This window comes from Hippocampus guttulatus, chromosome 4 (assembly GCF_054856545.1).
Source record: "Hippocampus guttulatus isolate MCC_2025c chromosome 4, RoL_Hgut_1.0, whole genome shotgun sequence".
Taxonomy (NCBI): domain Eukaryota; kingdom Metazoa; phylum Chordata; class Actinopteri; order Syngnathiformes; family Syngnathidae; genus Hippocampus; species Hippocampus guttulatus.
In genome coordinates, this window is record NC_141264.1 from 18,858,420 (window position 1) to 18,883,714 (window position 25,295).

The window sequence follows — 25,295 nt, forward strand, 5'->3', positions numbered from 1 at the left end:
TAAAGCGCCGCTCACAAATACGTACGCGGAGACCAGGCGCTCATTCACCGACTGTGAAACACAGATTTTTTTTCTCGTGATTTTTACTTTCACGTTTGGACATTTGGAGAAGGTAAGAGCGAAATAAAGAAGAGAGCATCATTTGGCGTCGACAGATATTACAGTGAAGGATTTCTAGACCCGTTATCGCGCCCACTGGTCTTGAGGCGTGAGTACATTACGAACAAGCATTGATTAGTTGAAGTCAACATGACTGGCTCTGTTTTGATGGTGATATTTGTGATATTTTTGTGTTCAAGTGGGGGTTTTGTTTGTTTGTTGGGTGCCTGCGTAACAATGCCGATTATAAGAACAACGATGGAATCGAAGATGTTAATAAAGGCCCGTGTTATTATACCATTGTGCGCACATCAGTGTTACGGTATGTTGTCGTTGTTCACTTGAGTACCGAGCACCCTTTGGTCCTGATGGAGGCATGGGAGGGCTCGTTTCATCTCATCCAGTGTAGAGACGCTGCCTAAAATGGACTCTTGCGTGTGGAAACCAGCCCCGTGCGCTGTTTTGCTTGCCTCCTCCTTAACATCTGAGGTTTTTAATCCAAGTCGTTTTGTCTATAACTCTCCGTTCAGAACGGTTTTACTATTCACCTGGTCGTGTGCGCAGTTAAGGGTCATAAAACATACTGAATGCAAAAGGAGGAGGTGGATGATGATGATGATGATGATGCTGATGACGACGAAGAGGATATGGGTTGTGTTGGTGGTTTAAGAACAGATGCCTAGTGAGATGCGATGCTTTCCTCCCCCTCCTCCGTCTCTCCTCTCTTGCTGCCAACAGGCCCTTTAATCCTAAACAGTCCTCCCAACACATCACAACAACACTGGGATACCGGGCGTAAAAGGCTTTAGAATGCCATAATCAGATAATATTGGCATTATGGGTTCAGGAGTTCTTGTTGTGTTCACAGGAGATAATTATCACTTATTTTTCTGCTTTTCCTGCTTTTTTGGATGGATGAGAGAGAGGGAGAGAGAGAGAGAGAGAAAATGGCTTTTATGTAATCAAGAAAAGGTTCAATGACAAACTAATCCATAATCTGTACCAAAATAACAAATCTGAGTTATACACTCACTGCTCTGCACAATGATATTACAAGAGCAAATAAAGTGCTGAATAAATCAAATCATCCATCCACCTTTTCTGTAGTAAATGATGGGATACTACAAAATAATTTAGAGCCTTCACTACACTGAGGTGAAAATTGAGGCCCCAGAATGCGAATTATGACACTACGCAACCTTTGGAGTGTGTTGGACCTTTATTGCAGCTGTACCTAATGTACTGTTGTGAGTTTTAGTTCCCTTTTCGGACAGAGTTGAACTTTTGGGAACAGGATGTCTCAAGTGGTATTACTAACTATGATTCTTTGACATGACTCCTTGTCAAAAACAATAACGGAAGTGATTCAGGAAGTTAGCTTCTTTAGGGAAATCCGCTCCATTGCGAGAAAAATTGCTGAATGAAAAATGAGGACTGAGTTTTTTGTTCTGGCGATGCACGCACATGGCAAGAAAACTGACTTTGCTTAATTCTACAAAACAGATGAGCGCAGACTGGCAATGGTACCAGCTAGGCTAAATTACATAAACGCACTCATTTACGTCCTCACTTAAAAATGTATGCTCCCTCCCTCGGATACTTTCATTCAAACATTTGTGTGAAATTGCAGAAATTAGCAGACTTTATTTTGACTAACGTTCCCATCAAGCTATGTTAGGGTTTGTTTTTAGAGTTCTAGGGGTTGCTATCGCCGACCATAAAGTCCATGTCATTCAATTTTGTTGAGCAAATGGACACTCAGAAGGATGTCATGCCAGTTGGAACCGGATCTATAAAATGTAACGTACATGTTATATAATCGGTGTAATTAGTTGTGTGGCGACAATACCCATTCGGAGGGGGTGCTTGACTTTGTGTGTAATTTGCTCGTCAGCGTTTGAACTCAAGTGGACTCCTTAGACATCATCGGTTATACTTCAACAGCCTTTGTGCAAGGCATGCTGTTGATGCAGCAACCTCCTAAGTTAATTCTTTCCTTCTTCACATATCCCCCCCCCCCCCCCCCAGTCCGTCACTCTCTCATCATCTGCTCCTGTAATGCTTCTAAATCAAGTTTCTCGCAATCTTCCATTTAATCCTGCTGCGTTAATGCATGGCAGCGTGGTTGCCGAGTGGTGAGCACGTCAGGGTTTCACTCTTGGCTGTGGCCTTCCCCGTTCTGAGTTTAAATGTTTTCACTGCATATTCTGGCTACCTTCCACATTCCCAAAACATTCATGTTAGATTTATTGAAGACTCTAAAGTGTCCTTATGTGCGAATACTTGTTTGTCTTTACCCAGCATGCCTTGTGATTGAGCTGTCGACCGGCCCAAGGGTGCACAAGAATGAACGGGAGGATCATTCCCACACGATTGATACCAGTCATAACCACTTGCAAAATTACTTTTCTTGTTACCATCGCAAACCCTATAAGACTTTATTTTCTTAAGGTGCACAAAAACACGGAGCAAAATGCAAATGAATGGCAAGGACGCTGTAATTCACGCTTGCTGAGTCACGACGGTCCCCCCGCTGAGACTCAACACTGTCGAGAACAAATGCGCCACCTGCAATAACAGAGAACATTTCAACGTTATGTCATAAGTAGTCCTCTAAATTTGCCAGACGTTGGCGTCACTGTCTCTCCTACTCGTATACAATTTGTGTCGATCAGTACGGCATTTCCCACCTTTCGTTGAGCCGAGGGACATATTTTCCATCCGAAAATCACACGGCACCACCAAACAAAAATGTCACCTAAAGTGAAGTCATGAAAAGGTCCACTCCCGATATGCTCACAATACACATGTGCTCAGTGCGAAATCTGGGCTTGTTTAGTTCAACAGAAAGCTATGACAGTATTCTGTTGTATGTATGCCAACAGGTGGCTTCCACGGGTTAGTTGTACCTTCCGCTGTCAGGTGGAACAGCATTGAATCGTTCTGCCCGCCACTGCCAATTCAACGAAATGTGATCATTTACCGCAGCGCACCCGATTGACGATCTCTCGTGGCGATAGGGAATCATTCAATCGGAAGGTATGATCATGATTGTTAAGAACGTCATCGACCGTGTGCTGAGCGTGAATCATCGCATCTTGAAGCAAATGTGACAAAATATCGCGTGCAACTTGGCTGAACCCTGAAGAGCTTGTTTATTGAGTAGCAACTCATTTTTAGTCTAAACAGCAACATGACATTGGCAATGGAATGTTGAACCGCATCCACGCTTGATTAGTTGTAAAGTGCAAGGCAAAGATGTCCGGACGCTCACACCGAGCAGTTTGGACGATATCAGCTCATCAGTCCACTCGCGAGGGTGATGAGCGTGCCGAGAGAAATAAAACAGGCATTTAGCGCTGCAGGCTGCCAAAGCTTCATGCTTTGTGATAACCTAACAGGCTCCCTCTCATTCGCACAACACGGTCGACCGTGTCCAAATGTTCCCTCCTTAAAAGCTCCCCAAAATATAGTGTACCATCTTATCTGCCTGAAGTTATGTTATCCGTTTTGTATTCTGTACAAAAGCACATGTTTGGTATTTCATAATCGGTCACGGTACGGAGTAAGGTCAGTCGTCTCAAGGTTTTCCCATATTTCTAGGTGAAATATTGAGAGATTTTGCAGACAAGAGTGAAAGTGTTTCCAGATGCTCTCATTATAGTTGTGTGCCCCCCCCCCCCCCCCGCCCAAGTAAGCTTTGAATTTGTTATATAGGTGACGTCTGTTTTACATTTCTCATACTGCCGCAGCAACCATGTTTAATGCATCCATTGAACTTCGACATTATGCTCAGCGACACACTAAAATGTGATTTAACTTTCCCGGTGCTTTTATGCTGCGCTCAGCCAAGTGATTAAAATTCATAAAGGCTCTCTTCCTTCCCTCTCTCCTCCGCATTCCAGACCTCACTTTGGGAATGGGAAATGATGGAGGATAAAGCGCCCCGTGTCGCCGACTACTTTGTGGTTGCAGGCCTCACTGATTCCTCCAAGCTTTTGGAGGAGGAGCTGCATTTTGATGACACCGCACCGAAATCCGTCAAGCCCAAAGCGCCCATCACAGATGTGGCCATAGTGATCCGCTCCCTGGGCGAAGAGGTACCCCCTGGCTTCACCTGTGTCGAAAGCACCCCCTCGGGCCTGTCTGCGGAGCTCAATGGAGCCAGCCTCAGGGGGCCGCAGATTTTCCTGTGCTTCAAGCGAGGCAGAGATAAGCCTCCGCTGACAGATCTTGGGTAAGCGCTAATCCTCAGTCACTGACCCTTTACTCACCAGCGTCACTAATCACCGCTCTGTCTTGGGTCCCATTAATCTGCTCTTAAACGCTTCTGAAATGCGCTCCATGGACAAATGTCGATCTTGCCGTTGCACATGCAGGAAGTGAAATGGAAGAAAATATCGGTTTCTATTTGCGGGACGAGCGCAAGTTCCGTGCGGTGAGCAGCATAAATCTACGCAGAGGCGGGTTAGACGCCATTAAAAAGAGAAAAAAAAGGCCAGTTTGCGCCGTTGTGGCCGTGACCACGGCCAACTTGATTCGCTACCAATCAAAGCGGCTCCTCTAATTCCCTGTAAATGTGACGCGCTGACATCTCTGTGCGGAAATGGCCGCTGTGATTCAATAGATGGCCGGAGCATTGTCAGTGATCTTGGCCGGTGTGCCAACAGACAACGTGAGCAGGTTACCCTCATTCAGGACAGAATGAGCTGGTGATAAACATGTCCATGGATCTCATGTATCTATCCCCACCCCCAATCATTCAAGATTCATTCATTTATTCCGTTAAGACTGAATTTGCAGAAGCTTGCCTTAAGATGATTAATTGCACAGCAACATCAGTATGACAGTGACAAATGCTTTCAACACAAAAGGACATGGTAGGTGAGTCTTGGTGATTCCACCGTTGTTACGCCAGCAAATTCACATGTTGACCTCAAAACCCGCATCCCGCATTCTTAAATTATACAAAGGCCCTTGAGCCAATTAAAAGCAAATGAAGAATTCCTGGTTAACTTGATAGTCAAGATTTTGGTAATAGGCTAGCGCAGTGGTGGGCAAACTACGGCCCGCGGGCCGAATCCGGCCCGTTGGTCTTTTTAATCCGGCCCGCCGAAGGTTGGTCCACAATTAAGGTTCGATGTGAATGATTGCATTCATTTCAATTGGACTTGTAATGACAGGCATTTCACCGCCAGGTGGCGCATTGACTTGAAGTTGCAGAACACGGGGGGGGGGCGGGGCAATCTTTTCGACCACCTAGTACCTCTGTATCGCTCTACTTCTACTGGTCTGATCACAACCCATCTGCAGCGATGCACAGGCTAAAATAGGTCATCAACAACACTTTTGTCATTTAAAAAAAGTATATTAATACCGTACTTTCATGCTTTTGTTCTGTTGATGTTTGATATGGACTGTCAACAAATGCAGGTTTTTTTTAATGTACCATAGCTCGTGCTGACCTGGCCCTTCTGTCAAATTTTAAAAGTCAATGCGGCCCCCGAGCCAAAAAGTTTGCCCACCCCTGGGCTAGCGGTTAGCCCGACCGCTTATTTAAGAGGACTGTCCCAATCCTTTGTCCATGGAGTGCAAACTATACAGGATACATGGCAGTAAATTGGCTCTACGGTTTTTATTTTTTTGTTTTTTGTGATGTGGCACCATCACACCAACAATAATTCATTTATCAGGGTTTTGTTTGAGTGGAAAGAAAAGCTGAAGCCCGGGTGTCACATCGTCCAGACCACACCCTCAGGTCGTCCGGCCAACATCAGCAGCTCATCCTCTCAACGCATCTACATCACTTACCGCCGCGCTCCTAAAAGCCAGCCCCACACCTCGCTGGCCGTCACCGATGTCTGCGTCATCGTGCCCGGCAAGGGGGAGACGCCCCCTCACACCTTCTGTAAGGTGGACAAGAACCTCAACAGCAGCATGGTGGGCAAAGACGACTTGCATATGGTTTAGACACACACAAAAAAAAAACAATCACAATTTTATTGACCAGTGGTGTCTCGTCATCTTGTAGTGGGGATCATCTGTCTACTTGTGTTACAAGAAGTCTCTTGCAAAAGCAAACACGATTGCGTGCAAAGCAGGTAATGTGAAGCCACCTTGCTTTGAAAATGTGGAAACGTATTCAATTCCAATACCGATGCAATAAAGGTCTCAATGTTAAATCGTATGTATTTGTTTCAGGTCTGTTGTGCAGGTACCCCGAAGAGGACTATGAGTCCTTTCCATTGCCTGAGTCAGTGCCTATGTTCTGTCTGCCAATGGGGGCGACGATCGAGTGCTGGCCCGTGCACACCAAACACGCCCTTCCTGTTTTTTCCACATTTGTTCTAACGGGAGCGTCGGGAGAAAAGGTAAAGCATTACGATCATTTGACTTGAGACTGACATGACTTTAAAGGGGACTTGGACATGAAACTTGGACGTCATGAAGCATTTCAGCAAAGGCTATTTGAACACAAATTGTATATCAAGACATGTAAATGGTAGTACAAAAATAGACACAGGGATACTTTTTATATTCTCTTCAAAAAATGGCTTATATTGATGTCGTTTACGCAGTCATTGACAGTACTTGTGACAGTCCTCCTCGTTGGATCTCTAAAATGTCTGCCCACTCAAGTTTGAAATGGAAAAAAACCCGTGCTGTGTTTGCGAGTATTCTGAATTTCCGCCCCATTGTTACATAGGCATGTAACGTATGACCACGCCCACACTGAAGGTCTCCACACGTGACTTGGCAGCTCGGCGACAAAGCTGCATTGAGTTTTGTTGGATGCGCAGATTAGCAATAGCTGATAGCATTAGCTTCTGATAAGTGGCTCGGGTCAGCACTGGCTCGCTTGCAAGATTCAGTGCTCACAACAGCCTAATTTCACCAAGACAAAAATAAAGTCTTTATTCTGTAATTCCTGATCGTGGACATTTTTTTTTTTATCACAGACATGTTATTTGACACCCGGGAACTGTTTTAAATTGTGAGAAACTGCCCAATGTCTCCTTTAATCACACATCCAACACTTCTCGTATCCCGCGGGGATGAGTTTGTTCGTGAACTGTAATACAGTTTCCAAGAAAAACACCCCATACTGACGATGTCTCAGAGAAATTTGACTGGATTCCAAATGGTCGAAAGGCTTTGTTTGCATTACTAAAAGACTGTTTTGACTTGGTGAGCAGTGCGGCAAAAAACGGGAATTTGCAGCTCATCTCGTGAATAATGGATACCTCATTGCTAGACGCCTCAATGCTCACAGCTCGTCTGGTACTATCACACTGCGGGGCCCCCGCAGGTACTTGATGCCTGGAATAATTTCTAATTTATTTGTGGGGAAGAACAAAGGAGCTGGTGTCATAGCAGTTGTTTGAAGTGATCCTTGAAAAGTTTCTTGTTGAGCCGTCGACCTACTTTGGTGTCGTGTTTGCGTTCCTGCGAACATGAGCTTTTGTGGCTTTGTGAAGCAGGGCTGTAAATATGGTGGCCCATTTTGATTTGCAGGTGTACGGAGCAGCGATCCAGTTCTATGAGCCTTACTCGTCGGAGAACCTGTCCGAGCGCCAACTGTCGCAGCTCGGCCTTCTCAGCTCTGATCTGGGACCGGGCGGGACCTGGAGTGTTTACAGCAACAAGAGCATCTGTCTCCTCTCCCACTGGCCCTTCTTCCAGTCCTTCAGGAGCTTCCTTACATTCCTCTATCGATACTCCATCTCGGGACCGCACGCGCTGCCCATTGAAAAGTGAGCCATGTTTGCACGTTTATCGTGTGAGAAAATGTGTTTCTTGTTTCTAATGCTGATTTATGTGTATAGGCACATCTCGCACTTCATGCAAAATGTGCCGTTCCCGTCCACCCAGAGGCCGCGTATCCTTGTACAGGTATGACTGAGCGTGAATGTGGAGTTGAAATTGGATTTCAAGATGATCGAACATGACGTTCACTGTCCGTTCACTGTTTCCTGAAGCTCTCGCCACATGACAGCCTGATTCTGAGCCAGCCCGTGTCCTCCCCACTGCCTCTCAGGTGTGCCAAATACTCACGACAACTGACTACAGTAATCCCTCGTTTATCGCGGTTAATGGGGCCCAAAACCACCCGCGATAAACGAAATCCGCGAAGTAGCGACCAATTAACATATATATATTTAAAAAAAAATTGCCCCACGTGGGCCTTTGAGCTTGAGCAGAGCGCACTAACACACACACACACACACACACACACACACTAGCAGGCCAGCATCTCGCAGGGCGTGTTATGATTAGTCAATTTAGGTTGTTTAGACAATTAAGGATGGAGAGACCTGCTTTTGTTCCTATAAGTCTCTCTCTCTCTCTCTCTCTCTCCCTCCGTTTCTCTCATCAACATACATAAACTCACCTGCATGCGTGCACCACACACACACACACACACACACACACACGATCCCCACGTGGACCTTCCACGCTTGAGCAGAGTGCCACACACTAGCACGCATAGTAAACAACACTTAGACACTGATTTTTGCGGACTTTAAAAAAAATAATAATAATAAATTTATAATGTTTGAAAAAATCCGCGATACACCGAAGCTGCGATAAACGAACCGCGAAATAGCGAGGGATCACTGTATACCTTTATGCGCCGCTGCTCTAATTTTCATTTTCCCCTCCAGTGGCGGAAGCCTCTCCACGTTACTCCTGAATCTGGGCCCGAAAAATGCCGCCACACTGCTCGTGTTGGCGGTCACAGAGCACAAGATCCTGGTTCACTCCCTGCGGCCCGCCGTCCTCACCAGTGTTACCGAGGCACTTGTGTCTGTAAGGCTTTGTCTTTTCTCGTGCCGAGCAAATCTTGACGCTTACGTAATAATCAATGCTTGATGTCAATCGTGTTTGATGAAAATGTCTTCCTTTCAGATGATATTCCCCTTCCATTGGCCATGCCCATACATCCCTCTGTGCCCACTGGCACTGGCGGGTGTACTCAGTGCCCCATGTCCCTTCATTGTGGGGGTGGATTCCCGATACTTTGACCTGTATGTGCCCCCGGCTGACATCAGCTGTATCGATTTGGATACCAACACCATTTCCCAGTGAGTGACTGCAGTAATGACTTTTCTAGTTTTTAAATGATGACCGTTTCATTCCAGGGTTATCAGTGAAAGCTTCCCTTATGTAATAGCCGAAATGTAAAATATCTGGAGGCTAAATCACCTTAATGCAACCGCTGATCTTCAAAGGTTGTCTCTCCTTGTGTAATTAAATTGTAAGTCCTGATACGAAGGCGTCTGCCTCCCTCTTTAGTTCTTTTGGCAACTTGTCCTCCCGGCGTAATGGAAACCATGCTGTGTGCTTGCAGGAAAGAAGACAAGAAGGCTTTGACGTGGAAAATGTTGCCCGGGAGAGCCTGCAAACATCTTTTGAATTCTCTGAATAAGCTCCATCAGCAGCTCACGGAGGGTGAGTCAAGGCCACTATCTGGTTTCATGAATAATTTAGTTGCTGAGTCAGCTTGTCCAGCGATTTTTACAGGAAGTCACCCAATATTTAATACTGCCATCTCAAACAACGGATAATTCGAGAGCCTCCTTTGAGGATACTTTAAGTGTGCCCACTCCTGTTATCCCTGCCCTATTAATCACATTCCACAACTCCCACACGAACTCTTGTGTCTTACTTAACTTGAACACCTTGCACGTCTCTTTTGCAATGTCTGCAAAATTGGCTGTGAAAAGGGGAAATACTTTCTACTCTGAGTAAGATGCCGTGGTTGAATCCTTCAAATATTGTTGTCAAGTTGTTACGGATAAGATTCTAGTAAAAAAAAAAAAAACAAAAAAAAAAAACCCATTTTGAAGACATAGCAGTCACCGATTGACGAATGTTTGTTTTCCCCTTGTGCATTCCCTTTTCCAAACAGATTTTTCTTCCCCACATCTGTGAATGAAAACATCTGGCAAGTCACATTACATAAACAGTCGCTTTAACCCTATCGGGGATACAGTTACTGCAGTGGACAGCTTCTCATGTTATTAGGTTACACGGTGCGCGAAAGGGTTATGAACTTCATCTCATCTGGAGTACATACGTAAAATTAAGAGTACCGTAGTAGCAATGTTCAGGTAAAAAGACTGTTGCATCACAAAAATGAACTGTTGTGTCCTGTCAGGTGGTTACTTAAGCCACGAAGATGTGCAGATGGAGCACGCGGTGGCTGACGGCGAGCTCAACGGCGGGAAGAGTCTCCAAACTCTGGAGCTGGAGATCCAGGAAGCCTTCTTGCGCTTTATGGCAGCCATCCTCCGAGGTTACCGCACGTACTTGCAGCCCATAACGCAGGCCCCCTCGGAGAAGACCACTGATGTCAGCTCCCTTTTTGACATTCAAGGTTTGTATCGATGACATTTTCATTTGGCTTTGGCTTCAGTGAATGTAAGAAATGTCCGTACACGGTGAGACAATGAGATCTCTTCAGCTTGTTGCAACACCACTTTGGAGAAAAAAAAAAAAAAAGACTCGTTTCATCATGATGAATGAGGACCAGTTGAATAAATCGCTTTATGTAATACGTGTCCTTACAAAGTATCACCTTTTTTTTTCTTTTTTCTTTTTTAGGCTTCTTGAAAAGCAGAGACCGCTCCCACCAGAGGTTCTACTCCCTCATGACCAAGACCCAAATGTTCAGCCGCTTCATTGAGGAATGCTCCTTTGTCAGTGACAAAGATGCAAGTCTGGCTTTCTTTGACGAGTGCGCTGATAAGGTGACGGTTGCAACCGATCTTCTTCATCTCAGAAATAATGAGTCATTTGGATGAGAAGGAACAAATAGCCCTCTATTGTTAATACATCATCTGGCGCCACACCCATACGCTGAGTTCTTTTCTTTGAGCAATCTGTATTTCTTCTTGTGTAACATGGTTTTATTCTCCCCCCCCCCCCCCCCCCCTCTCTCTTTGCTGCTTTGTCATTGTCGTCACTGCTTGGTAGCTCTCCGCAGTTGCCAAGGTAAACACACAAGAGCTTTTGTTGTGAAAACACATCAGTGAGTTAAAGCTATACCGCACTAATAGCTTCATGTGTGGTCTCCTCTGTTGACCTGAAAGTGTGTGTGCGTGTGTGTGTGTGTGTGTGTGCGTGCGTGCGTGCAATCAAGACTGCAAAACAATTTGTGCATTAGCTGCTTGTTTGTGTCAGCAATCTGCATTATTGACCGAGCACCATTAGAGTCAATCTCAACCATTAGGTTGAGATTCTCACTAAGATCCTTCCCGAGTCACTTTTGAAAGATGATAGAGAAGAATGCGTGATTTAAAAAAAAAAATGCAGTTTGTTTATTTTCTATTTACATGATGAGTTCCTTAACCCTTTCGGGCACAGCGGTTACTACAGTGGACAGCTTATCAGGTTATCAGGTTGCAGGGTGCATGAAAGGGTTAATCATGGACAACAATCATCACCAATTCTGATTACCGTTTTTTTTTAAAGTTGGTCATCTTTACCTTCAAATGAATAAATGTTGCAGTCATCTATATATACAGTACATGAATCGACTAATTATTGTGGAAGAATATTTGTCTCATATATTGTATCATGTGTCTGAGCACTAAAACTTGACAAAACTTTGGCCGCACGTTTTTTGAAATGGAAAAACAAAACATCCTCATTTCTTGGGGTGGGGGGGGGGGCGATTGCACTTGCAAAAGTTTGCAATGAGGAAGTCACACGTATGTCCTGCGTGTGCCACTCTATGAGTGGTCACTGTGGTTAGTATTGAGAAATGGAAGCATTGATTCATTCATCGTCAACTGCTCTCTTGCCGAAGGCTGACGACGCAAACCCGGTTGAGAAAGAGCTCCAGGGTGTAAGAGGAAGGCCACCGAGCGGAAGAAATAAAAGAGCAGAAATGAAACAAGGCTCCGAGCGGGTCGAAGAAAGTCGCCATTCTGAATCATTCGCTCGATGGAGTGTAAAAAAAGCATTTAACACAGTACCACCCGGGAGCAACTCAGCTGCCGCCATATTCATGTTTTGGTGAAGCCCAACTTGGGGATTAGTTGCTAAGATACCCAAATAAATCAAGTGGCTGCAATTTTATGAACACCCATGCACTACACAAAGGCAGTTTACAGATACAAAAGGAGCGTGGAGTTCGAATCTAATCTTGAGGGCCCATACCATTTATGTCAAGAGCACAATAAGTCCTCTGCGAGCTCACATGGCTGTAGATGCGTGTTTGGTCATGCTTTTGCATCTTATCTGTTACAAAACAGATTGACGGTGAAAAGCCAGATGACGCCAGACTCATCGAACTGGACGATTCCCATCGCAGCGAGCACACTGTTTACATCAACCCGCCAGAGCTGCCTCTGCTGCCAGAAGGAGAGGAGCATCCTCTGTGCTACAGGTATTATTTTACACGTGATCAACCGTGTTCTCATTGTGGTTGGAGTTTGCTGTTCTTTTGCCGTTTTCACATCTCAGACACTCTATGCATATGAAATCACTGTCTAGCAAATGCTAGAAGCTGTGGTTTGCGTTCAGAAGCCCTGACTTGGAGCCATTTTATTTCGTCACATGGAAAACAGGTTTTGTTGAATTTGCTTGATTTTATTTTGGCAAGTGGTTGCACGAACTAAAATAATGTGGGTCCAGATATTTTTAATATGGCTCTACATCTACTTTAAAAAAAAAAAACATACCGTGATCCAGATGGTTTTATTTTATGCAGTCACTTGACGCAAAAGAATTGAGTGCATTTAACACACCATTTTTTTCAGTGCAGAAGCTTGAAGTTATTTTCAGAAAAGGTGCGATAACAATGGCTAATTAACATTAAAAGTGTCTGTCTGAGATGCGAAAATCTTTGTAGCGTTTCAGAAATAACCTCTATTCGTCAAACTCATTTCACATTGTGGGCCACATACGGCCTCGGTAGATGTCAAGTGGGCCGGACCATTAAAATGATAACATACTCCGCTATAATTAACCAAAATATGTCTTTCCTTTGTTTTGGTCTCAGGAAGCACAAGAACATTTGGAAAACGATGAAATTTAATGAACATATCTTTTACAAAACATTTCATGAAGCACCTTAGATTTCCTTAGACAAATGTACAATTTACTTTTATCATGCACATATATGCATTGCAACTGATCCTACTGACTGTACAAAGGCGCAAAACTTTAAGTAATTGGTATCGAAAAATATATTAATGCACTTTAAGATTAAACGAGATTTATAAAGAAAGTAATTTTTCAACCATTTACACATGTGCATATAAAATCTAAATGTAATCCCTGCCTACACCTTACAAACTAAGGAGAGGGCTATTAAATGTGTAAAGAATAAAGTATTCACATGCCCTTGATAGCGTCTGCTGCGTTGGGTCTGTCTCAGTTCTCTGTCTTCTTCTCTGATCAAATCAATGTTGTCTTCGACTGTGATCAAAACAGTGTGTCCCCTAGCGGATACTCCATAAATTGCACCTTATTAAAAATATGAATTCCGTGTCTTTTATGCATTTTTTCACTTTTAAATTATCCCGCGAGCCTGATGGAACCTCCTTGGGGGCCGGTTCAGGCCCGTGGGCCGTATGTTTGACACCCCTGCTATATTGTAAAGTACCTCTATTGTCCTTATTTTGAGTAAAGTGTCAGTGCTCGAGCTTTTACGTTCGACAGGGCCAAAGTACAATATTGCGCTCTGTACCGATTCCATTGACATGACGCGCCACTGTATTTCTCCAGCTACTCGGGGTTCCCGGTGCTAAACTCTGAACTTCTCCAACCACCCGAGGGACCGAATCCTCCATCAGCAGGCACGGCTTCACGCCACTGCAGCCCAGCCAGCCCAACAGCCATCTTTAGACGCTCCAAACAGGTCCGTTACTTTTGCAGCCAATCGTGAAAACAGAATTAAAGGCAAGTTCTCCTCTTTCAATGATTGTTTTTCTATTTCAGGAGATCAAATCCGCTCAAAGGATGGCACGAACGTATTCGTCTATGCCTCAGATGTGGTCCAAGTGTTTGCTGCGTCACTGCTACGGACTCTGGTTCATCTGCCTGCCTGGTTTTGTCGATACGTCTCCCTCCAAAGTGCGGGCACTACGCATAGCATACGATGTGCTGCGGAGGATGCAGGACAAGAAGCTTCAGGCGCCAGATGAGGTACCAAACACCCACACTCTTCTCTGCAGACAGCGTAATGTTGAGTTTTTTTTTAAAGGGGTGGGCTTTGAGTTCATATTCATTATTTTTTTTTGTTTGTTTTTTTTCTTTTGCCAAAGGTGTGTTACCGTGTATTGCTGCAACTGTGTGGTCAGTACAGCCAGCCAGTTCTGGCAGTGAAGGTGTTGTTCGAGATGAAAAAGGCTGGAATTCAGCCCAATGCCATCACCTATGGCTACTACAATAAGGTGCGTGAGTCCGAGAGCTGGTTCGATCACGCCTCGCAAAGTTGATTTTCGGGCCAATAGTGCTCATGACGTTGTTGCTGCAGGCGGTGTTGGAGAGCACGTGGCCGTCCACCACCAGAGGAGGCTTCTTTTTGTGGGGGAAGCTGAGAAATGTGATCCTGGGTGTCGGCCAGTTCAAGCAAGCAGGGAAGAAACACCCGCACCGAGAAACTCAATTGTCAGGTAGGATTTGGCTTTGGAAGTTTGAACATTTGTACGTAGAGTTCAAGAGGTGGCATATCTGTTCAGCATGGCCTAAAACATGTTATTGGAGACAACATTGTGCACACCTGCGCTTATTGTTAGAGATGTATACATTTAATTTTCTTTATTATGGTTGCACTGTAGCATAAATATCGCACTGAAACATATTGTGAGCTTGAAAGAAAAATTGAAAACGGCAAGTATTCCAGCTCAGCTTCGTTCTTTGAGATTATTGTCCTCTGTAGTCCTGCTATTTACGCCTACAGAAAGCGATGGCTATCAAGTACATCTTTGTGTGTGATCATTGATCTATCTTGTGAGATGTGAAGTTTAGTATTCAATCGGGGCTACACCACTGCAAAGTGCAATATGAAAACCTCATGGTGGTCCGGTGTACCTAATGTTACGGTCAGCAGGTTAGCGGCACTAAATCCTTTCGATGAGATTCAAGTTACGAACTTCTTGTGACATATGGCAGGCACAGAGCTTTCAAAATGAAAACTGATTTTATTTACATTCTGCAGTATAGTTCACTATTGCTCAATAACACCAATCGAAGCATTCAGACTCCCCACTCAGTTGCAAGGCAGCTTTGATAAATGATGTATGAAGCGTCTGACTTCCCATCATTCCTGTTTGCTAATGAAAAAGAAAGAGCTCATTGATCGTGCGGGACCAATGTGCTGTTCTGATCTTACAACTTGCTTGAGTTTAATACATGTTGTTCCCAACCAATAAGTCCATCTCTAATTCCTTCAGCAGTCCGGTGAGCCATGTATTTTTTTATAATCGCACATTGTGAGAGACCCAATAAAAACAATCCGCACGCCATAAATCAGTCACTGGTTCATGGGAGTACAAAGTGGTAAATCTTCTGCAGAACAACAATAACCTCTCCCACCACAACACCGATAATGTTGAATTGTTTAGAGAGACTTGGTGATTTACTTCAAGACTTGTTTTTATTGGCGGTAATTCGTGGTCCGGTTCAATAAAAGTTTAGCGCGGGGACATTGTTTAGTCCCCAATTCAAATGAATAGGATGGTGGCATCATTAGGGCCGGGCGTCTCAATCAGAATTGAATGAAATATTTAAGTAAGTTAAGCTGCGGCACCTTAACCAGAGTTGAAATTTGAGAATGGCAGCTTTTCCCTAATATGGAGTGATGGTTATTCATTACAGCCAAAAAAAAAAAAAATGGACCCCTTAATTCACCCTCAGATATAATGAAGAGTTAATGATAAATCAGTCTAAAACAAAATTGTGACATTTTGCCAAAGTTGACTTGTGTATCCTTCCGTTGAAGGAGCTCTTTTCCCCAAATGTGATAGAAGGCAAATTTAAAAGAAAAAAAAACGGTCATGCATTATCTTTTGTTGAGTCCATTCAGACCAACAGGCTTTTTGAACAGGATGAAGTTTAAGTCAGGTCGCGGAAAATAATGGCCATTTTTCTCTGAATAGTTCATATGAATGCAGAGCATTTTAACTTCATTTCTTGCAGTTGAAGCGATGAGCACCGATTGACGCTTGGCTTTTTGCGTGTCGTCTCCCTCCAGACGGCAGTGATCTCGACACAGTCAGTCATGGCAGTTTGGACAGCGTGAACGACTCTGCTGAGCGCACCTCCATCGATACCGATTTTAATAAGATGGACTCTAGCGATGATGGATTTAGCACAGGTAGGCAGACCCTCTTTGTCTACTGCCTGACTGTTCTCACTGCAGTGTTTTTTTTTTCTTTTCCGAGGATAGAGCACGATTGATTTGAGAATGAGCTGCAAGATGAAAAGACATGTTGATCTGCCGTCTCTTAATACAAATTCACTCACCTCCTTTTTTTTTTTTTAATGTACCACCACAGCATACTTTGTCCTTACCTTGCAAAAAAAACCTTTCTTTTTATTTTTTTTACAGTACTTTCTCTTCCTATTCCAGAAATTGTGATCAAATCTCAAGCACAATAAGACCTATGATGATGAAGTAGCACATGAGTCATTATGAAGAAGTAGCAAATGAGTCCCTTCATTCTTGCAGATTTTACATTCATGGCGTGTTCCCCCCGTTGCTTGAAAAAAAAAACAAATGAAAAAAAAATACAGAAACCGCTCAGAAGCGTAAATGCAGCAGCGCAACCGTGTGCCTAAAACTGATATTCAAAATAAGCATGTAAACTCCATTTCAGGTGGCCAGTCAGACCAAGGCTATGATTCCTTATCCAAGGAGGAGATGTGCTCCAGAGAGGGTGAAAACATTCCACTGCACAGTGAGTTATGGATGAACTGCTATTGATTGATTTATTTATTTTTAAATCTCACACTCACTGACCATTACATCTGAATTCATCACGAAAAAAACAAATGTTCCGGTGTGGGTGTATCGCAAAAATCTTCTTTATGAAAAAACGCACCGTGTTGATGAATGACTGTCGTGTTATGTAACCAAATCGTTGTTTGTGATTGGATTTGTCTTGCATCGCTGCTACAAATAACATTAGGGGTCAGCTGCGGCATTTGTCGTGTGCTTTGTCATCCTGATATTCACGCGCCGACTTACAACATGCATTTTAGTCTTCTACTTGTTTGAACGGTTCTATCACTGCACTTTTGTTGTGATTGTTATGTAATCATACAGTACATCCGATCATATTATGCTGTGAATCAGAGCTGAGCGGTTAATTGAATTCCAACCGACATCATAATGTAGTAGAAAGCATTTTTCAAAACGCAAAGGCTATAATTTACGGGGGGGGCGGGAAACTGCTTATTTCAGTCGCTCAGCAGGCTAAATACTGTGTGTGTGTGTGTGTGTGTGTGTGTGTGTGTATAGTTCAGGATTGTTAAACTAATTTTTTTGTTGCCGGCCACTAATATGTTTCCCTAGGAGGGCCGTTATGACTGTGAGCCCAAATAAATGCTCGATCACCTTATTTTATATTATCACTTACTGCATGGGCGGCCCGGTAGTCCAGTGGTTAGCACGTCGACTTCACAGTGCAGAGGTACCGGGTTCAATTCCAGCTCCGGCCTCCCTGTGTGGAGTTTGCATGTTCTCCCCGGGCCTGCGTGGGTTTTCTCCGGGTTCTCCGGTTTCCTCCCACATTCCAAAAACATGCATGGCAGGCTGATTGAACGCTCTAAATTGCCCCTAGGTGTGAATTTGAGCGTGGATGGTTGTTCGTCTCTGTGTGCCCTGCGATTGGCTGGTAACCGATTCAGGGTGTCCCCCGCCTACTGCCCGAAGACAGCTGGGATAGGCTCCAGCACCCCCGCGACCCTAGTGAGGATCAAGCGGTTCGGAAAATGGATGGATGGACTTACTGCATGCACAAATTGATGGAGAGATAATTTTGAAATCTTAGGCCAATAAATAACGTCACACTTACTTTTAAGGAGGAAAAAAAATCTCATTGTTGTCAAAGGTGAAGAGGATTTGCAGGAAACATTAGGTCGACCCACTGTTTGCCTCGATGGCCCACAAAAAAATAAAATGCTGCCTAAACTGGGCCACGGGCCTTGAGTTTGACACCTGTAATGTTTCATCTCGATAAGTTCAGTCTACAAGTTTACATTTCATTGTTTCACAATGTATCAAAAGCTGATGTGGTCAAAGCCAAACATTTGTTTGCATCATTGACGTCCTTATATTTACGCCACTCTTTTTCAATTTTCGTAAAGTTGATGTCGTGAACACTTAAAAGACTGCAAGTCAGTGTGGACAGCTGTAATGAAGTAGATAAATGCTTTCGATATTCTTGGATCATTTGCTTTTATTTTAGCAGAGGCGTAGCCGATAAGAACAAAATATTTATATAAATAAAATATGGTATTGTTTGTTGTATTACATATTCATTTATATTTGTGAAAAAAAATGCATGGGAAGAGGACCTTTAAAAAAAATTGCATATTAAATCACTGACACAATATTGAGGGATTTTTTTTTTTTTTCAAAATAGTCGAGTAGAATATATCAACGAGAACGTAACAGAAGTGTTTCTGTTCCAGGCAATGCTGGCAGCCTAGTTTCCAGTCCGTCATTAAGCGACACCATGCTTGGTGGATCTCTTACCCAAGCAGAGCGGCCAAAGTCCCTGGACTTGCCGGTCGGGTCGGGAGCTCCAAAACTCGCCGTCCCTCATCTCGCCTCCAACAAGCAGCACTACTTTGCTGCCGATAAACTGAGTGGGCTTGAGGAGGCCACCGAGCCTGAACAGAACTCGAACAGAAGAAGCATCACCTGTAGCGGCAGGACATCCAGCCGTTCTGACATTGAGGCAGGCTTTGATCCTTTGTCTCTGATGGCCACGGCGCGAGAACGCGGCCAAGGCAGCGTTACCACGCCCACTGCCCGCCGTGAGCTGGCCGAGGAGATCAAAATGTACATGAACAATACCAACAGCCCGCTGAGGAGTTTCAGTCCCAACACGGACGCGCGCAAGCCATCGAGTCCTTCCTCACAGCCCAACCGAGCCCACACGCTGCTCCGCTCCAACACCCACCTCCTGTTACCTGTCAAATCTCGGGAGCGGCTACGGACGTCGCCGTCGCTCCCTCTCGGCGTTGGTAACAAGAGCAGAGAGAGGCCTTCGTCCTTGGTGTTACCCTCGTCCCCGACTCCCTCCGCCTCCTCGTTTTCCGTGGATTCCCTCTTCACCCCCAGCCTGGACAGCTTCAAAAGCAGCGTCCTCTTAGCGGGCAAGGGCGTCGCCGAGAAGGCCAGCCGCCTCTACTCCCGCCTGTCCTCACAAACCTCATTAACACAGGTCAGCGCCGCCGAAAAGCGCATCACTCCTCGCAATCGTTTTCACCCTGACCACATTTTGTCTCATTACGCCGGCAGGACTCAAACTGTGATCGTATCAGCGTGTCTTCGCTCACCTCGGGAGACGCCGACTGCTCCTCACTTGTGGATAACGACTCCTGTCTCGACGCGGACGCCTTCGTGTCCCCGCAGCACGGCGCCACAGCCCGACTCAGGAGGAGCCCCGTGGCGGGCCACGCCCACATGAGCCCCAGCACCCCCGACAGGGTCTTCCGACACAACTCATTCTCTGGTTAGTTTCACCTCCCGTAAACCAGTCTGGAGAAATCATACCCTCAATGTCAAAAGCTCTGCTGCAAAAGATTTTAGTCACGCATGACTGTAGTATTGTGCGTGCGCGCTTGCTCCAAGCACACCACTGACTGACTCAAATTGGTCATTTTGTCTTAAAGTGCGCCTGCTGGTGTGCTGTGGGAAATTAGGGCAGCAGGCTTGAAAGCTATGAGTAAGCGTGTGGGCTCTTCTTAAGTAACACGCATATGCTCACATGAGGCACACACACACACACACACACACACACACACACACACACACACACACACACACACTAAATGCTAGGTTATTTTCCTAACCCACGCTCAGACTAGCTGTGGATTCAGAACAGATTGAGGTACTTTTATCCAAGGTTGGGTTCATTTCTTTGAAGCAGCCGATTGAGTGGAAGGTTTAAATTGGGCACGCTCAAGAGCGGAAGCTGTTCTTGCAGGTTTGTGTACTAAGTTGAAGTGAATTTAATGTCACATTTTTGGTAAACATTGTTGGTAGCTGGTAAACACCGCTGACCTTGCACATAAATTGGCATCAAATCCAATCCAGGTCAGGCTGGACGGGTTTGTTTTCAGGAAGGCTGTCTGGTTTAAAAACTGTGCTGAATATAGCAAATGACTTACCTTTAGTGACCCCCAAACAGGGAAAGTGGTTTCTCCGTAGAAAAGGTTGGAAATAAAATGAGCATTATTTTTAACCACAGCTATCCTGATAACTTGCAATGCAATTTACCCCTTTTTGGATCATGTTCTTGACCCAACGTGCTGGCAATTCCATTCATTTAACTTTTTCATGCACCCTGTAACCTGATAACATAACAGCTGACCACTGTAGTAACCACTGTCCCTGAAAGGGTTTATTTAAAAAAAAATGTTTTGACATGTTTACTGGATAGAATTTGTCGAGCTCCATCTAACTTGCGTATACATTCACAGGTGGTTTGACAGTTCCTTCTAGAAGTCCTCACACTCCAGATTCTTCACCCGACATAAACCGTTTCAGGCCTTCGCCCTCTTATACCGTTGAGGTGAGTTCATTGACATATATTCCGTCTTGCTAAGTGGTCTCACGCCCGGTCCTGATACCTCTTGGATGCAGGTGATGATGTCCAGCTGCTCGCTTTGCAAGACCTGCGACTCTCTGGTGTACGATGAGGAAATCATGGCAGGATGGACGGCTAACGACTCCAACCTCAACAGCACGTGTCCCTTCTGCGGCTCAGCCTTCCTGCCTTTCCTCAATGTGGAGGTCAAAGATCTGAGGCCTCCCTGCGGGTAAGTTCTTTAATTCAAACACACATTTCCATTTCGCCTGTGGCCTGTTTAAGATGATCCACCATGTCTTCTCTCAGATCTCCCCTGGAGTCGATTCCGCTTACCAAAGAGGACACATCTGTGTCACCCAACTCCGAAGCCAAAATGTCGGAGGCGGACGATACTACACCAAGGAATGCTGGGACGTCAGAACCAGTGACGGTGCCGTATCTGAGCCCTCTGGTTCTTTGGAAGGAACTGGAGAGCCTCCTTGTGAACGAAGGCGAGGAGGCCATCTACTCCCCAGGGGTTGTGGACCACCACCCCATTGTCTTCTGGAACCTCGTGTGGTTCTTTAGGAGGCTGGAGGTGCCCAGTAATCTGCCAACGCTTATCCTGGCCTCGCAACACTGTCGCTATGGTGATCGAGTAAGTGAAACATTTGCTTTTTGTGGAATAAAAAGTTGATATATTCCTAATTGCGCAAAGTAGGGCCTGACCGATAGATTTTTTTATTTATTTTTATTTTTTTAAGACGATGCCAATTCTGAAATTTGGCAGAAAAAAAATCCACCAACTTATTCATCGGCCGAATGTGTTGTTATTTGAACAATTACATAATGGACAAAATGTCTTCTTTTTTGGTCCTTGAACACATATAGCAAAGATAATCCGGCAGCCCATTAATCGGTCAAGTCCCAATTCAAGTAATCATTACCGCATTTTCCGCACTATAAGGCGCTTCGGAGTATGAGGCGCACCTTCAATGAATGGCCTCTTTAAAAACTGTTTTCATATATAAGGCGCATCACATTATAAGGCGCATAAAATAGAAGCTACAACAGGGGCTGAGGTTGCATTATGCATCCACTAGATGGAGCCACACTAAAGGGAATACAATACAATACAGCTTTATTTATGTAGCGCTTTCACAAGCGCTGCAGCTGTAACAAAGCACTGTACAGAACCTTTAAAATACTACGTCCGAGAAGTCTTAATATCGATCCACGTATAAGGCGCATCGGATTATGGCACACTGTCGGCTTTTGAGAAAATTCAATGCTTTTAGCCACACTTTATAATGCGGACAATACGGTATGTTGTATACTGACGACTTTTCATGGCGTCTGCAGACTCTTTCTAGTGTTTCCTCTGAGGACAGCAAGCAGGTTCTGGTGAGGATCATGTGGGACAACCTCAAGTTGCACCAAGACAAAGTCCACCCTTGTTATGTCCTCTGGAACACACATTGTAAGTTGTGGGGACCATTTATTTTCATTTACTGTATTACAGAAGATTCAATTAGTCCCTGAGATTCTGTTAGTGATACTCACAAGTCAATGACATCATGCATGAAAGTAATGGCGCAGTTGCGCATAATTGAATTTTGGGCTGCCTGTCCTTATCAGTGCTTTACTTGGAGTCGCAGATTTGCAGTTATGGAGACAAATGAGCCTTTGATTAGGAGGAATCTGATCTCCGTTTGGTTGCAGGCGCCAACTCTCTGGTTCGCTCGGGCCTGTGCGAGGAAGGCCAGCTCTTCACAGTGGAGCTCCTTCAGAGTCTGGTGAGGAGCATCAAGAAGAGTGATATTTATCAGCCCATGAGCCAAATCATCCAGCTGCTGGGGCCCGAGCTGGGTTTTAAAAGACAGAGGTGAGGAGGTGCAAATTGACTTTGCAATCGGGCACCTGTGTGAAATCAACTCAAGTGGGGTGTTGTGTGTGTCTCCCACATAGGAGCTTGTACAGAGATTTATTATTCCTCACTCTGGTGTCTTTGGGCAAGAACAACATCAATATCAGTAAGTTCCAAAATATCACCTGACATCCATGTGAGACGACTTGCCATTCTTCTATGCTTCCATTCTTAAATTACTGGACTTTTAGCAGTCGTGTAGAAATAATGAAAACCAAGGACAAATGAACACAATATGGCTACCAAGATCAAACATACAACTGTTTTTTTTACACAAAAGAAAATGACGTGTTCTGTCTATCAAGGGAGCTAATCCAAGATTCAAGACGACTAGCTTTCTGCTTTTGACTTTCTGTGTCTTTTTTCCGTCTTGGGATCCAAAACTGCTGTTTCCCTCGACTAACCTTGCAACCTAATGCTACGTAAAACAGGTTTGCTAATCAAGCATTATGACGTAGTGATGACTGCCTCAATGTCATGTAAAAACCGTGACGTCCTGACAGGAAATAACCTGGATGTCATTGACATGTCATGAGGTTTTTGAGATTTTCTTTCTTTCTCTTGCAAGAAATTCCGTTTGAAGTACAACGCAAACGCTGACATCAAACGTATTCACGGAGGCTCGAGTAGCTTTATTGCTCATTGGTTTTACTTTTGCTTGATTATTTGTGTTAAGAAGGATTAATATTTTTACTCTATTTCATCAGGCTACAATCCGCTTGCTACTTTTATTTGATGATATCTCTTATGATTAGTTGCTTGTCAGAGACTTCTGTCTGATCCCTCAATCCAGCTCAAATTGAGTCGGGCAGTCCCATGACTGCCCACAAGTTCACCACAGCATGTTATTTTAAAAGATTAATTTTTTTCTAATTTTGATGTATTGATTTTTTTTGCTGGGCAAGATCTGAATTTGCACATTTAAGTTTGGTTTTGTCTTCGACATTCATGCGCTGATTAAAAAAAAGGATAGATAGATCGATAGATAGCTCATTTGCTTTGAGGTGAAAGAAAGTGAATGATCTTCAGTAACTCTTGTTTCCTTGCAGATGCATTTGACCGCGAGTACAAGTTGGCTTATGACCGCCTCACCCCGAGTCAGGTTAAACTGACACACAACTGTGACCGGCCCCCTGGAGCAGGGGTCATGGAGTGCAGGAAGACCTTCGGGGAGCCCACTCTGTGAACCAGATGTCATATGCACACACACGTGCACACACACACACACACACACACCCACACACACACACACACACACACAAGAAAAACACCCGCATGTGTTTTGGTCTTCTGACTCAGGACCAGCTCAACTGAGCTCATTTTAAGAAGCACAATGGGATTATGACTCTTAAATGCAAAAGCAACTGCCATGATGACATCTCTTCACTGTTGAGCGCTGGGACGTGCGGAGCAGTGAGTCTTGACTAAATATTGAGAGAATTCCACTGTATTTTACCAGTCAACTGTACAGTTGTTACACTTTTTTTTTATGACTTGTGTTATAAAAGTATGTCAAAGATCGTGTTTTGACTTTGTGGTCCTGGCGACCTGTGTTGAGACTGTTGTTGAGTGTAAAGAACAATCTTTTTTTTTTTTTGGACAGTAGTTTTTTGTTGTTGTTGTTGTTGATTTTTTTAAGCACTTTGACAAGATGAGCTCTGCATTGGCCCGTCAACCAAAGAATTGATGGCTTGGACTGGGCCACATAACAAAATGTTTTTTTTGTTGTTTTTTTTTTAATGTCTAACACATACAGCTTTACCAAAAGCAAAACACATTCCTCCCCATCCTCCCCAAGTCCACACTTTAATACCTGAAGACACTAAATGACATGGTAATCAACAAATAAATAAATAAATAAATTTAAAAAACAATTCTAAGTTAAGAAGGGAGCAGTAAATTCATTTATATGCACAATGTTTATTCGTGAAATTTTTTTTTTTCCTACAGTGTACCAAAATAACCCAGAAGGGAAATACCAATGTGATTTATTGACAGTTTTTAAAGCAATATATTTTTTAAAGTGATATTTGTTGTGTAAGGTTGTTGTATGGGACCACTAAGTATACATTCCCTCAGTACAGTACAATCAAAGAGTGGGTTAATGGGAAAATGACTGAATACTTCAGTTGGATTCATCACAACGTTTGTTTTGTTGACATTGTCACAGTAAATGAAGAAACGCGTGTAGAGAATTGGATGTAGTGAAGTTAAAACAGGTTCACGGTTTGAAACGACAGCTGTGCCCTGCCATGACCTCACATCACTTCTTCGAGTCACTGTGCCCCTAAAGACGCTGACAAAGCAACTTCTCTTTGTACTGTGATGTCCTTGCTTGGAATCAGACCCGTTTCATCGTGTGTGCATTAGCCTTATCCAACCAGAAAACTCACCACTTGATGTCTATATCGTATGTCACGGTTAACTACTGTACATTTGTTATCCACCATTTGTAAGGTGGACAACTAATTTATATTAAACTGCGTTCAAAAGAAGTGAATCTGTTA

At 44.1% G+C, this 25,295-nt stretch overlaps 1 protein-coding gene across 2 annotated transcripts; it reads left to right on the forward strand.

Moving 5' to 3' along the window:
• dennd4a (DENN/MADD domain containing 4A) lies at positions 1 to 25,283 on the forward strand. 2 transcript variants are annotated; one of them, XM_086108764.1, is made up of 30 exons: positions 1 to 112; positions 4,005 to 4,336; positions 5,793 to 6,039; positions 6,131 to 6,200; positions 6,301 to 6,470; positions 7,615 to 7,853; positions 7,926 to 7,992; positions 8,079 to 8,137; positions 8,766 to 8,910; positions 9,010 to 9,185; positions 9,452 to 9,552; positions 10,262 to 10,480; positions 10,708 to 10,853; positions 11,080 to 11,097; positions 12,363 to 12,496; positions 13,840 to 13,972; positions 14,053 to 14,259; positions 14,379 to 14,507; positions 14,591 to 14,729; positions 16,310 to 16,432; positions 16,935 to 17,015; positions 18,754 to 19,511; positions 19,589 to 19,802; positions 20,773 to 20,864; positions 20,936 to 21,111; positions 21,189 to 21,519; positions 22,224 to 22,341; positions 22,584 to 22,746; positions 22,830 to 22,894; positions 23,838 to 25,283. In XM_086108764.1, exons 2-30 carry the CDS (start codon positions 4,026 to 4,028, stop codon positions 23,972 to 23,974), a joined length of 4,968 nt encoding a protein of 1,655 aa, XP_085964890.1. In that variant the 5' UTR covers positions 1 to 112; positions 4,005 to 4,025; the 3' UTR covers positions 23,975 to 25,283. The 2 variants fall into 2 exon arrangements, with proteins under 2 accessions (XP_085964890.1, XP_085964891.1); XM_086108765.1 differs by lacking the exon at positions 11,080 to 11,097.
• Positions 25,284 to 25,295: the final 12 nt, after the last annotated feature.

What these genes read in the sequence shown, in the direction of transcription:
- dennd4a (XM_086108764.1), top strand. Translation starts at nt 4,026, where the DNA reads ATGATGGAGGATAAAGCGCCCCGTGTCGCCGACTACTTTGTGGTTGCA. An exon ending in GGCCGCGTATCCTTGTACAG is followed by an intron (nt 7,993 to 8,078) that starts GTATGACTGAGC and finishes TGTTTCCTGAAG; the next exon opens with CTCTCGCCACATGACAGCCT. An exon ending in TGAAAACATTCCACTGCACA is followed by an intron (nt 17,016 to 18,753) that starts GTGAGTTATGGA and finishes TTTCTGTTCCAG; the next exon opens with GCAATGCTGGCAGCCTAGTT.